This window comes from Sinohyriopsis cumingii, chromosome 12 (genome assembly GCF_028554795.1).
Source record: "Sinohyriopsis cumingii isolate HCF-2022 chromosome 12, ASM2855479v2, whole genome shotgun sequence".
In the NCBI taxonomy this organism is placed as follows: domain Eukaryota; kingdom Metazoa; phylum Mollusca; class Bivalvia; order Unionida; family Unionidae; genus Sinohyriopsis; species Sinohyriopsis cumingii.
Genome location: NC_142972.1, coordinates 77,992,128 through 78,011,545, shown reverse-complemented (window position 1 = coordinate 78,011,545; position 19,418 = coordinate 77,992,128). Strand labels below are relative to the sequence as shown.

The window sequence follows — 19,418 nt, the reverse complement described above, 5'->3', positions numbered from 1 at the left end:
ATGAGATCTGGTTTAGGCTTCGTTAGACGGTGCAAATAATTGTGAGATAATTTCATTTCTTACGTTCAGTACATTTAAAACTGTCTCGCCGGTACTCCTTTCGCTTGTGAGAACTATTATATTTCTAAGAAAATGGAGTTACATGTTATACTTGTGCCTACATTTTCATCATGTTTAAATGAGTAACCAAAATGAAAATGAAAATACCAAGCCCTTGTATATGTATAACACTGGGTATGAAATAATTGCTCAGAATTTTCTTTTATTCATTCTAAACATAAATACATTTCCATTGACACATATCTTTAAATAAGTATCGACAAATTTAAACATAAAAGCATGATAACTGTCGTTTTCTTGCATTATTCTGATAAAGCTGTCACCGTATTACTAGAAGAGATTTCACGCAAAATCTTTTTAAAAAAACATTTATTTAAATTGAACTCACTTGTGGTTCCTAGTAGATAGCACGATTGGTTATTCTGGAAACCATGAGCAAAAGTATAGATCCGTATGCCATATGTTTTGCCAGGCTGCAGTTCTGTGATAGGTTGGTTACACAATGTTGAGTTTGGGTAGCATGCAGTCTCTTTTGACACATTGACGTAAGTTGCAGAACTATTGTGAATGATGTGGAAGTATGCTGCACCGCCAGTATAGTTTACCAGCCAGAACACCTGTAGAGCCGTAGGGCCGAGTGTTGTCACGTTCAAACACATGGGTGCTTCTGGCACTAATTACGAGAGATTGCATTTCATAAAAATCTTGTCATGACATTGTCATACTTTTGGCATGGACTATGTGTGCCTTAACCAGTTTTATTTAAATATGCGTCGGCTTGTCGCGACCTTAATGCAAGGTATTAAGACATAGGGAACCTAATGAAACGTTTGTTATTATAATATCTTTTGCAACTTAACCCACGTGTTGAATAAAGTGCTTAATTATAATTGTTTAGAATTTAGGCTATAATACGAATATATGCAGTAAGTCAGTTTGGCCGAAAACGCTTTATCATACAATGTGTTGAAACGTCTTTATTACAGGGTAAATGTAGTGCCATTGCATTGTGTTAAATAATCATGATGCTTGTACCTATATAGCAGAATATTGTATCCAGTACATAGATGGCAAATAAAACTGCAGTTGATATCGTTTAAAGATGTCACGAATGGAATGTCCTTCAAACTAATAAGTGTCATTGATAAGATATATACTTAAAGCCTTTTTACAAGAAGTAGTTAATTTATTTTGATGGAGATTGATACTGTAATTAACATACAGGTGTTGATTATATAGTATTAAGTTTATTTTCCAAATTCAAAGAGCAGGTTTATGTCGATGGGAACTAATAATGCCTACCGCAGTTAATCAAATGTGGCTGTAAAATGTTCGAAGATCAACGTTTAAAACAGTAATGATAAGTCTTTTGATTGGCTTCTTCAAAACACACCGCGGCCTGACGTCGAGATGATTTACAAAACGATCAATATTTAGGGTTTAAAAAACAGGTGCATATACAAAAGCTGAACATTCCTTTCTCTTGTTAAAACATAAAGGTATGTTTTTATTTCGTTTTAATGATTTTAAAGGATGAATGCGATGAAAAAATTCTAATACTACTTGAAGTAATTTATTTATGATTTGGGACTTAAAGGCTCAAAGGATTAAATGCTGCAAAAACAAATAACACATTACTCATGCTCTGCCGTCTAAATGTTAGTAGCAATTGTTGGTAAGTAATTGTCTAAAACCTGGTATAATATGAATCGTTTTTAAAAATTGTCTTATTTGTGTGTCTGCCTCTGAATTCTTTAAGACTGGTAACCAGTCTCATTTTACAAACACTCTGATCTCTTACTTTGCATCAATTCAGTTATTATTTTTGCAGTTGTTTAAAACATTCTGATCTATAAGCATCAGCTTCATTACATTTATCAAATGCAACGTCGGTGCATATATGGGCCTAACATAGGCAACATATATTTGTCTAATTAGTAGTTCATTTGAGCATAAAGTTGTGTGTATGAATTGGATTTGTAACGTAGCTTTAATTTTGCTTTCAGTCATATCTCTACGATGTCTGCAGTGTGGCAGTTTATAGTGATGTCTTGCACTAGGGTATCATGCCGCTCACATGTGGCATTACGTCCGACACAGTCACAATATCCTGACATCAGGCCGACCAGTCCTAACATTAACTTCTTAAAGATAAGCGCCTAGCGAGGCAGTTTTTTTAAAAATAGCTTTTGGTATAATTCGGCCTGGGTTCGAACCCGTAACCTTCCGCATCCAAATCGGATACGCAAACCACTAAGAAACTGCAGCAGCCCGAACACAAACGTTTATAACAGTGACAATGAAACGGAAATCCTTAAGAAGTGCAGACAGTTTCTCAAATAAGGCAATTCCAAAGGTGTTTAGGGGTTTCGGCAAATTTAATCGATGTACCATCATATGTCAAATTTGTGGTAATTTTGTCACTATTAGCACTACTTCGCTTTATTAGTTACATGTTATACTAGCTAATTGCTTATTCTACCACCGCATCAGCTAATTAGATTGATAGATCTGAGGTGCAAATTCAAAACGCATTACTAAAGGAAGATTTAGAAATTGTCACTTTTAACACTGACTACATGAAAACTCCACTATTACCACGGATAAGTAACTTTGAAGCTTACTACTTTACGCAGTTAATTATTAGCATACCAACTTGAGTAACATAAAAAAATGCTACTGTCATTGATCATGTCTAGACTGAAAAACCTGAAAATATAAGTGAATAAGTGAAAATAATGTGCCAGTAGATACATAAGTGACCACTACCCGGTCTGTATAATTAGACATATTACGAAAACATCTAAAATGGTCAACACATTGGTAGACAGACAATATAGGGACTTTAAACAATGTGATGAGGAAATGTTTTTAAATTATTTAGTTTGCCATCCCTTCCAATCACTCCGCAATATATCTGGTGTCAACACTGTCTTTGACAAATCGTATCGGATGTTCAACGCAGCCTTCGTCAAGCATACACCAATAATTAAAACAAAAAGTGTTAAACACCATATTAAACCCAAGTGAATTAATGAGGCTAGGCAACTAAGAGATGTGTGTGTTTTGGATTTTTAACGTAGCTTTAACAACTTTTCACTCATATAGCTACGATGTCTGCAATGTGACATTTTATACTGATGTCTAGCACTGGGGCATCATGCCGCATACATGTAGCACGATGTTCCACCCATTTACATTATCCTGACACCAAGCCAACCAGTCCTAACACTAACATATTAATGCTGAGCGCCTAGCGAGGCAGCTGTTAGAACCATGTTTGTAAGTCTTTGACTCGGCCTGGGATTGAACCCACGACCTCCCGCAACCGAAGTGGACGCTCTAACCACTAGGCCACCGGAGCGGTTCACCTAAGAGATAATTTTCACAGGAAAAAAATAATCATGAAAAGCTTTAGAAAGTGGAGGAATAAAACTAACCACCTGGTATATAAGGCAAAAGAGAACTACAATAAAGAGGCTATTGATGATAGTAAGAGTACCAAGACCGTGTGGAAGTATCTAAAAGAGCTGAACCCACCCAAGACCAGTTGTTTTAGCCCTAGACTTAAGCAAAATGAGGATATAGGAACATAAATCTGTATTTGTTATTTATTTTGGAAATGACACACTTTCATTATGTTCGTCGCAATATCCAGTAAGATTGTTGCTTTGAAAGACAAATTTCCAAAATAGAGTACTTCTCATCTCAAAATTATTAAGGATCGTTCAGAAAGAACAATGTGATACAAAAACACCATCTTATTACATTTTGTGTACTAATAATGCATAATACCACATGTAGCGTAAACTATGCAGAAAGGTAGAGACACTCTCCCCGTTTCCAACGTGTTCCGCGAGAGCTCTCAATCTGTCTCGGGTTAGTGCTAAGACACTTATATATATGAAATCAATCGTTCTTTAAATTGTTACACATTCCATGTCAACTAGCAATGTATAGGTTCACACATACACGCAGACACACACTTTTATTAAGTGTTTTGTAGAACAAGATATAACCTGCTTTTGCTTATTGCCTTTTTTCTATTCTCTTGGCTTGTCTTGTCTATTTTGGTAACATAATTGCAACTTGCGATTTAAAAGCACAATCATTATTTAGTCACTGCATGAACTTTTACCACCATTACCGATAACGATTTATTTAAATGAATACATAAGTAAAATTCGATATATTATATCAATATGTAAATATATAATCGTACTAAACACTAATCATGGATAATTTCTTGATGATAAAGCAATTAAGTTTAGCAAAAAAGATATTAACCAATTCGACTTATTATTATACAGTGATCTTGTTCCTATCTCTAAACGTCATACCTGTACATGATTTGCTTCAAATTCTTTGTCATCTACAAAAGCAGGTTTTGACATTTAAAACTCGAACCTGGCAAGATATATGCCAGTGTGCGTTGGACATTGGCTTTACTTTCGTTTCATGCCCGAATATAGGTATTTTGAGGGTCGCAAAACGAAAGGCCGATTTATTGAGCCTTGTGGCTATTTGCAGATATTTTTATCATGTAATTCTAATGTTGTAAACATCAAATTTAAGTCTTTGTTGTGTTTATTCGTGGCAATGCTTATATATGAACGAACATGTACTTGAGTTTCGTTAATGTGCATATCGATACCCAATGGTTGTATATTTTTGTCTTTGTCTTTTAAACAAGTACGGGATTAAGATCAGATAATGCTGCAGTAGTAATGTGCCTTACGATCTCTGGCCGTGGATTTCGCCGTAACTAAGTTTATTACAGAGTAAAGTCTGACTGTATTATCACAATACAACTAGTTTTGCCAAGCTGTTCATCTCACGGAAGCAATATTCAGCTATAGAGGTATGCAAAATATAAAATTTCACTCTTCTTTCTCTAACCGTATTATGTGACAAAAGTGTTTTTATGTTGGATGTTCCATAATTTATTCAAACTTTTATATATAGTCAGACCCATGACATGTAGCCCATGATCTTAGATAGAATATGGCCATCCACTAAGTAACAAAAATAGGGGAAAAAACAAGTTTAGTAACCTTACACAAAGCAGTTATTTATTTCCATTGAAAAAAATGTGAAAATTCAATACGAATTTACAGTACTGTGAACTAAATCCCAAAAGACCATAAATATCAAACTATTCCAGTGGTTTTCCGAATGAATTCCAACCTTGAATGCGTTCATATATAAATGACCCAAAATATAGTTAATGTGCTAACAGTCTTGATGTACTAAAATGTTAGTATCGCAAATGTCACTAAATGAATTCACAATCATTCCAAAATAGTGATTTAGTCCTAACTCAAAGAGCACATTGTAATTCCAAAGTAAGATTTAAATAAATAAATACTTTAAAACTCAACACTGCAAAAGGACTGCTTCCACTTCAGATGTTCAGTTAGGAATGAGTAATTCTAACATAAACTTTGTTAAAAACAGTCAAAACACAATAGGAAAGGGATAAGAGCAAAACAATTAATATCTTGAACGTTCTAAGTTATTAACAAGATCAGGTCTATTATTAAGATATTTCAATGAAAGAACATCAGGTATGATATGAATTATTGAGGTTTGAATCAATGCCCTGAACCCAAATCCAGATGAACACCTTACCTAGAATGCTAATAATCTTACATTATAATCTGCAATCATAGGCAAAAATGGCTATGTAATATTTTGTTTACAACATACAAAATCATAGTCAGGAAGGCCCAAACACATACCGTCAATTATTCACAATACAAACTATATATATATATATATATATATATATATATATATATATATATATATATATATATATATATATATATATATATATATATAAGCATCGATTTAACAACGGAATAAGTGTAACACGTCGCATCTAGTTGATAATCACGAGGTATTTCCGGTTCTACTGCTTTCATCGAATAGCTAAATCACCATGCATGGCCCGTCACTCGCAGCCTACCGACGGATCTCTCAAGAACCTTTCTTTTCCATGCAGACCAACATCAGCGTACGGGTTACGTGAGACCCCAAAGAGTTCTACCAATTATATATATATATATTGAGTTGTCTTGTCGGATTCAGATTGATCCACGAATATTGTTATAATAATAATAATAATCTCTAATAGTAGTCCTGATGACATGATTTATTATGGAAGAAGGCAAATCCATATGAACGCATGCGTAACGTAATTTATTGAATTCATGATAGTGTATCGTATACCAATACATTTCAAGTCATTATATGTTTAGCTGAGTTTGGATTGTAAGTGGTGGAACTCTTTGGGGTCTCGTATAATCCGTACGCTGATGTTGGTCTGCATGGAAAAGAAAGGTTCTTGAGATCCGTCGGTAGGCTGGGAGTGACGGGCCATGCATGGTGAATTAGCCATTCGACGAGAGCAGCAGAACCGGAAATACATCTTGATTATCAACTACATGCCACGTTTTACACTTATTCCGTTTTTAAATCGATGCTTAATATTGCTAGTATAGTGAAAGTAAGAATTCTTTAGCATTACATAACTGAAAATTAAATATCCTACTTTTTGATGATACATCATTCATATTTTTGCACAAGTTATGTACTTTGATCAACCTAGGTGTCAGAATTATAAATTATTTATAGTTTTGTGTATCGTATTCTTTGACACCATGGTGATCAATGGAAGATTGTTGATCTGTGATAAAGTGGGTAAAGACGTTCAAGTGACGTAACAAGAAATGGTCTTCCTTATATTGATTGGAGATGTGGAGTGATTATGGTTGACATGCAAGTGTGCTGCTTTGGGTGTATTTTGTATCTTTTAGTGGCATTGACTGCTGACGTGTTCAAACATATAATTGTTTTGACTAAAATGAAAGCGTTTGTTGTCTACAAACCATTTACAAAGCAGTAAAGTATCAAATGCACTTTACTTCATAGCAGTAAATACTTGCAATAACTGCGACATTTGGGAATATAACAAATTAACAATGATACATAAATATTCAATAGTAAGGTGTTTAAAAATGATAATAAACACTTTAAACTTTTATTTGGACACATCTGCAAACTAGGCAGTCTTTCTTATGTGAGAATTGTTATCATATTGTTCTCGTAACTATCTGGATAACTTAGAAACAAACCTAAATATGTTATTACTGATTCAAAGTTTCAAACATTTAAAAGCAGCAAAAAACATAGTTTGACAATATTGTAGATCAGTAAATATACACATTTTCGAAACGTTAATATAAACATAATTTCTCTCTACAGCGGCGTACTAAAAAAATACAACCTTTTAGGTTATGTTTGTTAAACAAAATTGTATCAACATGTAAGAAAGTGCAAAGAACGTTTAAAAAAAAAATCAGAGTTTCTTCACAAAATCATCTAAAATAAATCAGTTTTGTTGAATTCGTTTGAAGTCCCTGATAATAGACACTTATTATACCAAAACCCACAAGCAGACGGTAAAATGTCTATATTTAATACGTTTAGCCTAATGAATGTGATTGTTTGCGCAGTTTCGAATTGTATCAACAGGCACTGTCCTTTGAAACATAATAGTGTACCATTTACATTAAACAGTATGTGTGAGATTGACTAAGTAATGACTTTACTAGACACAAATAGTTATATCATTTTCAACATATTTTTGTCTGTCTAATATTTTTTAAACGCCAAACAATGAACTATACCATTTGCACCAAAATCTCAGTCAGCTATTTTAACCCATTTCTTTGGAAATGTAGATATTTATTGCACAATGCTGACATGACAACCATCATATCATTGCCTCCAAAGCCTGCAACAGCTGATTCTGGTAGTCATATATAATGGTAAATATATCAAAACAGCTTATGACTTCAGGGCAGTAGAATCGATTCGTAAACACTCTGTAATCCAGAACTTTCTCTCCAAGATGCATTAATGTCAAGAAAAATTAAAAGACCTTTTACGAACTTTCAGGTTTTACCTTTGAATCAACCGAGATCGTCCTTTTGTGGAAGACATCACGACATTAGTATGATTAATTCAATGTTTTTCTTCAGAAAATATTTAATTCATATTCTCCATCAGAATCAAATCCTAAAAAAGCATTTCATTCAATCTCTTATCATACGACAAGTATATTATGCGCAGGTTAGATCTTTGAAAAATACAATAAAATATATATACTTACTTGTATTCCCCGCTAACAAACACTCGTCACTTTGAATTCCATATGCAAATGCAAATATCTGTATATCATACTTTCTGCCAGGCTCAAGGTCCGAGATCACGAGGCTGCAAATTGTTGAATTTGGTGAACAGGCACTATCCCTAGATACATTGGAAGGATGTATTGGGCCTTTATAGCTGACTTGGAAGTATGTTGTACCTCCTAGATCGTTTATTCGCCAGTATACCAATATAGATGTAGGACTAATTGATGTCACGTTCAAACATATCGGCGCTTCTGGCACTGCAAGAACAGGTGAACCATCTTACATGACCTGCAATACTCATCATGCAAATGATATACAACGAAATGTTCGTGGCTATGCCGATAATAATAATATAATCGACTCTGGTATGACAATTATATCATCTATTTGCACATCCCATTGCAAGTCTGATACACAATTGGAAATTCGAGTAATATATTCATATATTAAATGGAATTAAAGAATATATGTATATGCACACTATATATCATCGATGCAGTTTCTACTGGGCCATCCTGTTATTTGTCTTGGTTATTAGCTAGTTGCAAAAGAGCTGAATATTACGATTGTGATAAATTTAGTCAAATTGCACTGCGTTTGATTTTTAGGATTTCTAATCAGCAGTCACTATCATTTTACAGTGTAAAGATTATTTGACAACTCAGTTTACAACTATCAATGTATTCCGATATCAAGAATCTCAATCGATAAAAATGGCATATTAAAAAGTTACACAATTAAAATCTGCATGGAATCTGCTTAATAATATTTTTTGTTGTTGAAATACTGAAAAGTTGAAACAAAATTTATTTGTGAGAGTTGGTGTTAAAGTCATGGTTTTCTTACATCAGAGTTTCACGTGTTGTATTTACAAAGGTTATAACAATCTACATGACGATGGTGTTGTCTTTTGTGCTCATTTAATTTCACCAGATGGAAAAAATGTGGGGCAAGGACGAATCAGTCTAAATCTGTAACAAATATTTTGAAGTTTTTGTTCGCCTAGTTTAAATTGCGCAGTATCAATCATTCATGATTATGAGACCTGCTAAAATGAGTTGATAAGTTACGTTACGAAGTATTAATATTTAAAGAAAGTTTTTGTAACTCCCAATTCCACGTTGGGAATATTCAGGAGAATTTGACTTTGTTGAAGAGAAATAACAAAGACAAAATTAGTTTTACAGCTTTGGAATTGACAAGGACGATATGGTTGTTATATTCTATAGTGTAATTTGTATGATATTCAAGAAGACAAACTTCCAGAACTATTTATTGAGATGACTTTCTAAAATGAATATAATATTGCTTCATTCAAGTTATCTTTATATCTTGTATTCTGCTAAAGGGATGATATGGTATGATGTGCGAATGTTCAGTAATATTATAACCAATATGCTTTCAAGCATATAGTTTTAACATGTAGAATATAATCTATTTTAATGCTGTTTTCTGTTCGTTAGGGGAGAGTTAGGTTTCCAAAAGCTATTTTGTTTATCGATTACTAACAAATAATATATAATTTAAACTTTAAAATATAAGAGCTTTTTGAATAATATCTCATTTACTAAGCTGTGAGAAAGAAGTTTCACTCTTAACTTAATGTATTTCGTACACTTGATCTTAAAATAAACTAGCAAACATTGAACTCACTTGTGGTTGCCTTTAACGAGCACTTGTTACTTTGGATCCCATGAGCAGAAGCAAATATATGTACGACATAAGTTTTCCCTGGCTCAGTGTCATTAATAATGTGGCTACACACGTTTGAGTTCTTTGAGCATGCAATGTCCTTCGAAATATTAAAGGGATTTCCAGAACCGTTATGACTGATTTGGAAGTGTGTTGCACCTGATGTATTTCCTATCTGCCAGTATGCTTGTATCGATGTGGTATTAAATGATGTCATGTCGAGACATATAGGTGTCTCTGGCACTGAAAATGATAAAATTATATTACAAACCAAGTTAAAATAATATTTATTAAATCTTAATTATCATTGTTTATATACTACTGAATGCTTTCGCATGTTTTTCCATATACCCTGTATCCATGTTAGCACTACTTAAATGAATCAAGAATTACCATTTTCATATTGGATTCACAGGAAACTATTTTTCACCACTTTTTATGAATGATCTCAGAAAATCCTCACATAACAGACTTAGTCTAATTGACGGAAATGCCTCCACGTTTGCCTCTAATTATTTAGGAAATTACTTGAGTGAAAATTATTTTCAAATTCAAAGAAATTAGAAATAGGCATAGGGTTTGACTAAGGACAAAAGCAGAGTTTTAAAATTTGCGAACGGTGCTAACTTGCATGTAAAATAATCTTTTTCAATGTCAGTTCGTTTAGAAAACCACGGGATTCTCTGTTGCCGATTCTGTAACATAATTAAATTTAAGTGTGTTAAAGTTATCAGATCTTTCTTTAAACAACAGTTTGTAGCTTCATAACACATTAGAGCCATTTCATAGGTTTAAAAGAGATGATACCGTTGAATACGGTTTCCACAAGTTTGTAATTATATATAATTTAAGATTATTGCATTCCGTTAATTAGCTTGTATGCTTTTACGTGGATAACCCTATAAAATTAACCATCAAGTCGATTTCTGTTTTCAAAAGATATATTGTATCATTTCGTGAAATTGTAATACTTTTCTGACGTTCTACAGCGGAATAAGGTATCTTGATTAGTGAATATGTTTTCAATTGCAAAGTAACCATGATACATTGATGAATATGCCTTCTTTATTTTGAAAACAGTTTTCAAAAAGCTAATATATTTTCAAAACGACTAAGAAATTATTATACTGAATTCACGATTAAATCAATAAAAGTTTTTTTTAATATATATTTGATGATTGATTTTGTTGTGACGAGTCATTGTTTATATTTGCATGTTTGGTTTTTGTCCACGACATCTGAAAATAAACCAACGCAAATTGAGCTCACATGTAATCACACAGAGTAAACACTTGCTACTCTGAAGACCATGAGCAGAGGCAAATAGCTGCATAGAATAACTTTTTACTGGTTCCAACCCTGTAATAACGTGTTGACACAATTTAGAGTGGGCTGGATAGGTGTCCTTCTTCGATATATTTTTAGGATTTGCAGAGTTATTATGGTTAATATAGAAGAATGTTGCATCTGATTTATTTTTATCTTCCAGAATACTCTCAGAGTAGTAGTGCTGAATGCTGTTATGTTCAAGCACAAAGGTTTATCTGGCACTGAAAAGGAAGCCATTTGTTGTCGATTTTATGCCACAACCGACTAACAAACCAGGTAGAAACATTATGCATTCTAGTATATAATTCTAAACCGCTAATCAATTCTTATACCTTGTAAATACTTCTTATATATATATATATATATATATATATATATATATATATATATATATATATATATATATATATATATATATATACAATTACTACTACTACTAATAATAATAATGCATAACTGAAATTCTGTAACCCTCAAACTGTTTAAAAGGAATTACAATTCTGATGATTCGTATTTTCTACTCAGATTCACTACATTTGAGAATACTGAACCACTGTGTCTTGTACTTAATTTTTAGACGCGTACGGAATATTTGGTGAAGACATAATACAATTTAAGATGACACAAGTCTTTCCGATTTTCCGGAATTTATAAATAGGCAGCTTTAATGATTGATGATTACTGGAACTCAATGTAAATTACAACTTCGATAAAATAAAGTAAAGAGAGCTCCTTTCCACACCCACACCCACCTTTCCCGAACATTTGTTTTAATCTTCATGACTGTTTTAAGGAAAGGTAACATAAAGTACATACAAGTTCAAGGGATTTATTTCAAACTCTATATTTAAGACTAGGAACGTTTTGGACAGTTTGGCTTTCCTGGAGAGATGTTATATCTTAAAGAAGATTTATTCACCTTTCGAATTGATAAAAACAATTTGGTTAATTCAAATTCAATTTGTATAATTTTAAGAAAGGCAACCTTCTACAATCATCAAACCGATTTCAATCCTGACAAAAAAGCTTTGTTTTGTTTTCCTTGTTCTTGTACCTCTTATTCTACAACAGGATGATGAAGCATTATTTAGGAAACTTTTTAATTAGATGACAACCAATATGCTTTAATGCATATCATTTTAATGTTGTTAGGTAGGTTTATTTCTTTTAGATTTAGATTTAGGTTTCCAACAGGTATTGCATAATCAGTTTCTAAGCAAAATACATACTCCGTTCTTTACATTATAAAAGTAAGTTTTTTTTTCTGATTATTTTTCAGAGATAAGTAATTTTCAAAATAAATGTGTTTGCTCTGCGTACACATGATTTTAAATAAACCAGCGAGAACTGAATTCGCTTCTAGTTATCTCTATCGAACACTTGTCACTCTGAATCTCATAAGCAGAGGCAAATATTTGTACGTCGTAAGTTTTTCCTGACTTCAAGTCTGTGATAGCATGCACTGTCTTTAGATATATTGGAAATATTTCCAGAGCGTTATGACTTATTTGGAAGCATGCTGCATATAATTTATTTTGTATATTCCAAAACACATGCACTGTTGTGGTACTGAGTGATGTCATGTCATGATAATTTAGATGTATCTGGCACTGAAAAAAAACCCCCAATCATTACAAGACACGAAAATTTACATTTGAGATCTGCTAGAGGCTATCCTTATTTTGCTATGTTTCCAAATAATTTGATTTACTATGTTTTTCAAAATGTTCACTGTCATTAATAATGATACCTCTATAGTCAAGTTTCATATTTTTCGAGTAGGTAATCGATTATTTAAACGTTTGATACTGAATGTACAATACACACTGTGATTCTGTTTATTTTATAATCAAGTAAGTTATGTATTAGAATATTGTCATCACAGAGTGTTCTTATCTGATTGTAAATTCCGCAAGAACTGTCACTGATATTTATTAAAAAAATACAAGTATATGTAAAGGGTTTTCCAACTTCAAGATCTATTTTTGTGCAGTCTAAATAATGCTAGAAGACGGTAGCTTGATAATGATAATACATGGGATAAATGAAGGTAAAATTATCTTCTTTCCATAACAACCAATATTAATGAAGCAAATGGTTTAGTATGTTCTACACAATTTTTTTAAATGTTTTTATATATAACAATTTCCATCGAAACTCAAAACAGAAACAACGCGAACATCGATATTTAAAGTACAACAACAATATATTGCTTATCTAGTACTTTCCCTTTCAGAAATCATTTTTGACATCACCAAAATATTAAATTGATTCTTTTTTAATTGAAATTAACATATATTGAACTCACTTGTAGCCATCTTAATCGAAAACGTATTACTCTGAATCCCATAAGCAGAGGCATATATCTGTATGTCATATTCTTTGCCAGGCCTCAGGTCCGAGATGTTGTATCCACATGTTGTGGAGTTTCGTGTACAAGCACTATCCCTCGATACATTGATATAACTGTCAGAGTCATTATAGCTGATATGGAAGTATGTAGCCCCACTTGTCTCGTTTATTTGCCAATATATGCTTAATGAGTTAGGACCAAATGATGTTACGTTCAAACAAATAGGCGCTTCAAGCACTGAAATAAAAATTGTATACTAAGGCTGTTATATATATCATAGAAATTAAATACATTGAGCCCGGTTCACCTGAAGGAAAATAAAACAAAGCTAAGGAACTTTCTTCCTTCAAGCTAAATTCACATAAATGTGTAGACTAAAATCATAATTCGATACATTTTTGGTTTATCAACCCATCCTAAAAGCGCACTGGTCATTTGGTTTTGATAAACTCTTACGCTAGATCAATACGATAAGGCACCTCAAGTCGAAAAGATTCAGACAGCTGCTATACTAAACCTGAAAGAAGCAGGAGCGTATGTTCTTGGAATTTCAAGATTATTGACGTAGTTATTGACTTGATTGTTTCGACAAATTTTAACACTGCATCTTAACTTATCAAACGTTCATTTACCTACAATAATATAAACGTTATGGGATAATATTAAACACAGGATCGTTAGATATGTCAATAGTATGTTTAAACTCGATATATTTTTGGTAATGTTTGAATGGCTTTCTATTCTCTAAAGCTTGTCTTTGAAGTCACAGATGTCCATCAAAGCTGCATGACTTTCCTTAAATCATCAATCTTTGCAATAATACTGGTAAGAAGGAAATGTTCACGGGAACAACTCGATTTGGTCAGGTATGCATAATCATGACTGTTATTTACGTTATGTAACCGTATATACAGTCGTAAAATAAACCAGAACCAAATATAATATAATATTTACATTTTGAAGTGATTTTCCCATCTGGTTATGGTACCATACTTCATGATTATATCATATAGGATGTGAAATAATTTATTAGATGCATACATGTAGCACCATATAATTCGCATGGCAAATTATTCAGAACTCAGTCTAATGATGCGAATATCTCGACACCATGTCTCGATCTTGGATTTAACCCCGTTACATTATAATTGCACACTGGTTATGAAGCGCACACTCTACTTTTATCCATTTGAATGAGAAATGGAGTCATTCCTCCGGTATTATTCTGCTTCCAAATGACTTGAATTCACTGCTAATGTACTTGTACAGGCGGGTAGTTTTATCAATGCAGAACATAAACAAGTACAAACCCCTTTAGATCGCTCTTCAAAGATTCACTTATTTACATTTGTTGCATTATCCCTATTGCGAGGTCAAAACATGCTGTAACATCTTCACAGTGACGTTGCATTTCTTCATAAAGCCAGTACTAAACTCAGTTGACGGTCATTTCCTGAGTGGTTTTAAACTACGAATGAAGAGAAACCTTCGTCCTATCGCTGTTTTATTGTATATTTTAATGTGAACGGAAGCTGTCATTGTTACTTATTAACTGTACTTCAAAATGTCAATACAAGTCTTTACGGAAGTGTAATGAATAGCGAAGTTCATCAGGTATAGGAGTGATGTTCTCCTGCATATGCTGATGTAAGTCTATACAACATATCTTCCTTAGGAATCTGAAAAGATTATTGAAGGTGACCTTTGACGTTAATTACTAAGACGATCGTTTGTCTCGCCTCTGACATTAGCATGGACTGAAAGATATCATCTAAATATAATGATTAATAGCTATGCAGAATATCAATTATGCTCGACAAAACAGACCTTTTTTTGTATGCTTCGTTGCAAAATCTGTGTCAAAATAAATCTTTTTGATAACAGTAAAATTATTCAGTACATTTCGCACTTACCTACACTTCTAAATAATACTGAATGAAATTCAGTTTTGATATGGTCTGGTACAATAATGAAAAATGTGTACAGGGCTATGTTAAAATCTTCATATATCTAATATCCTCAAAATAACTAACGCATACTCACTTTTAGATTCTGCCAGAGGTTTTGAGATTACATTGTTTATTCATATAGCTTTAGACGTTTGAGAAAGTGTATCTGGTATCTTTACCAGATGATTTTCCACAGTGTACAAATAACACAGATGAAGGTAAAACTATTTTTAAAATTATCACAGATGCGGTTCGAAATAGAAATAAAACATGCAATGCCATATATAGTTTGATTTATTTTTCTTGAAAACTATTTTCAGTTCAAGAAATAATCATATCGCATTTTAATTAGGTATCCTGACTTGTGAAACTATATAATCCGTTAGCTATTAACAGGAGAAAGAGATCGAGAACGAAAGCAAGTGAGTGTGATTTCGCTATTAAAATTCCTAAATCAATAAGTATACAAAACATTGTCAGACATAATCTTTGATATTTTCTGACCCAAATGTACCTGAATATGGTGTTGTTGTAGTTGTTGTTTCAGTTACTTCTGTTGTTTTAGTCGATGTTGCCGTTGTTCTTATTGCTGTTATTGCTGCTAGTGTTTTTATTGTAGTTGCTGTTTGTGTATTTGTTGCTGATATTGTCTCTGCTGTTGATGTTATTGATGTTGCTTCGATTGTTGATATTGATATACCAACCGATGAGACCGTTGTTGATGAACACATTGGTACTTCAAATAAAATTATCTGAAATATTTAAAGAACTTACAATACTTCCACAATCGTTCATAAAAAGACCACACTATATGTCAAATACTACTACTACTAATAATAATAATTATACATGTGTGTTTATAGCATTGTAGAGTGAACACATACTTGAAGCAATCACTTGCTTAAATTATTTTATTGTTGAACTTTAGTTATGATATAAATAGGTCATAGTTCGAATCATACAGTTGTAACACATATTTCACTCAATATTAAAATAGTATATCAGCAAAATGTAAGTGTGTGTTTGACATCAGTTAACCCACTTGCAAATTGCATGTTTGCTAAAAGTCTTTGTTTATCAAATGCTGTTTTCGATCATTCTAAATTGGCTAAATACTAAAATCATATAAACATACTGTTGTAGCCTTCAAATTAATGGGATATACATTTAAGTGATGAATTTGTTTTTATTACTGCTTTTGGCCGAGTTACGTTGTAATGCACAATAAGTAGATATTAGGAAGAAAGTGACTGCACGTCTTTTCCAGTCAGCAAAGCCTATACACAAATAATACATAAATGAATACACCGAGCAATTCAAGATTCGGATTTTACTAAATACCTTTGGTGAAGTGGAGCGAACAACACATACAGGTTTGTCAGCAATGGTGTTTTTAATTTATTTTTGCGGCGTTACTAACTCACGCCACTTTGTCTAGGTTTTGCTTGTAATGAATGAAATTGATACAATAAGGAAATACAAAATAATAAAATATATAATGAAACAATTATATTGTTATGCCTTTTAATTCCAAACTATCAATGAGAGAAGAAAATACATGTGCTTGCATTAGGTCCAGCCCATCCAGTCACATGTACATTCTTCGAGAATTGACCCAGTCCAGTCCATCTCAACTAAAGCAAAGAATTTTGTTGGATTGACAAAAACAAAACACAGCGACCATCATTCATTACAGACCAACTGGAAAATTGTTTCAAGTCGCAGCCATTCACATATTATTCAAAATGACAATGACAAAAAATACTGTGTCCTTGTTTTATAATGCATAACATTTAATATTGTACATATATATATATATATATATATATATATATATATATATATATATATATATATATATATATATATATATATACATATCATTTGCTGAGATACAATTCATACACATACTTTTTTCCGGAATGGGATACTAATATAAAGTACGTGTATCGATATCGATAATAATGACGTTCGATATTCCTTGCATGACGTTGTTTCCATGTTAAGGTACCCATATCATCGTCTGGATAGACAAACAAATTACTGTTTAGAAACATATTGTAAGTGGTTTCATAAATGTCCAGCAGAGATAGAACATATTTAACAAGTTTGAAAATAAATATTATATATATTTGAAAATGAATGAAATATTAGATGGGGCATATATCACATGAGCAGCATATACCAGAGGAGCAAATAACAGATTCTACATTAAACACGTCATCATAACTGATATGGATTGGCAAAATATTCTGACATATCAATCGTATTTCAATGTGATGGTCGAAATTACACTTATCTAGGAAATCGCCATTAAAGTCTGACAAAAAGTAAATGCAAATGTTGTTTTTCAAACAAAAAACTAATACCACTGGCAGAAATATATCTCTGGAAAGTTTTTTTTTTTCGTTTACACATATTTTGAAAACTAACCATACTGTGTTAAAGTGTAAATATTATCCTTGAAGAACGATCAGATGTAAAATTACAACAAGTATCAATACCATGTTATTTATTGAGATTTTGAAAGCAATACTCTACCAGTGATGAAGAAACTCACACAGCAAGTTAGAGCCTCTGGGAAAATATATTATTCAAGACTATAGGACAACAAACACATTCCATCAGACATTGCATTCACCTTTAATTAGTCCACAATACCTATGAACCAAGAGCTTACATAGGAAACGGATGTATTTATGCATAGAAACATGAAAACATTTTGACAGCTGTATAAATATATGGGGTATCTGCAAACTACAGAAATAGACAAGAGTTCTAAAGTACAGTCCCTTATCGAACAATTATATTAATCCACCAACACTCCAAATACATACATTTATTCATTCATGCCATGTGTGGATAGAGCAGCAATCTGATCCAGAAAATAATGGAAAGAAAAAATGCAGAAAAACTATACAAATATGTTTAGTTTTGTTAGAATCTCATTGGTGATTGGTTCAAGAACAATGGGAGAGAAATACATGGAAAAGGAAAGTAATGATTGTAGTATGGTTTAGATTTCACGCGATAATATACAGAAAAGCTTCTTAAATGTTAGGGTGATGACAATTAACAGAAACACTGGAGTTATGATGTATTTTATAATTACATAAATACATGTATCCAAAGAAAATTGGAAACACTTTGAAAGGTTTAGCGAAACAGCTATATTACCCAAATAAAGTTTTGCTGGTCACTTTTTACCATTCGAATCAAACGATGATTAGCAATAAGTTCAGCTTGTCTTAAAAAATGTTTACTTGAAAACATACATGCAACTAAATGACTACTATGGAGCTTTTTCGGGAATACTACTTACACTAAGCTGACAAGATAAGAAATGTATGTGAGCAAGAAATGTCACGGTACTGCATAACATACCAATGAAACGTAATGCCGGAAGATTTCTTAATGCTGTAAATAAAACACGTTTAGATTCATAATTGGTGAACATAGACCGATAGAGGGGCCATTACAGTAAAGACATATATTTATTCTAAATACCAGATAAATATTATACAGCGTACATTTCAGGAGTGAATTTATAAATTTACCTTACTTGTCATTTCATCTGCTAGACCAGTGCTGTCCAACCCGCGGCCCGTTTGCTGATTTTAAATGGCCCGCCAGAGCTTGAGCAGCTATATAGTCGTTGCTTTTCAGTTTTCTGCTGCGGCCCTCGGCTTCAAGGAAAATATTTTGCAGTGGCCCATGGTGTCAAAATGGCTGGACAGCACTGTGCTCGACGATGTGTTGAGGTATGAGTCACTGGTGATTGGTCTAGTGTTACACATATGACCTCTTTTTGCCTTTGCATTGTATACCATG

The 19,418-nt window shown here is 32.7% G+C and overlaps 1 protein-coding gene across 4 annotated transcripts in view; it reads right to left on the bottom strand.

The window, feature by feature from the left end:
* Positions 1 to 19,418, bottom strand: part of LOC149786792 (receptor-type tyrosine-protein phosphatase H-like) — a 103,853-nt gene that overhangs the window by 78,839 nt on the left and 5,596 nt on the right. For 3 of the 4 annotated variants that reach the window (XM_089977291.1, XM_089977292.1, XM_089977293.1), the window contains exons 3-7: positions 16,102 to 16,339; positions 13,594 to 13,875; positions 9,918 to 10,199; positions 8,240 to 8,521; positions 449 to 733 (exon numbers count right to left, since the gene is read on the bottom strand). In XM_089977291.1, the coding sequence (XP_089833417.1) occupies positions 449 to 733; positions 8,240 to 8,521; positions 9,918 to 10,199; positions 13,594 to 13,875; positions 16,102 to 16,339 (1,369 nt within the window). The remainder of the gene's footprint in view (positions 1 to 448; positions 734 to 8,239; positions 8,522 to 9,917; positions 10,200 to 13,593; positions 13,876 to 16,101; positions 16,340 to 19,418) is intronic. The other variant, XM_089977294.1, reaches the window with a different exon arrangement.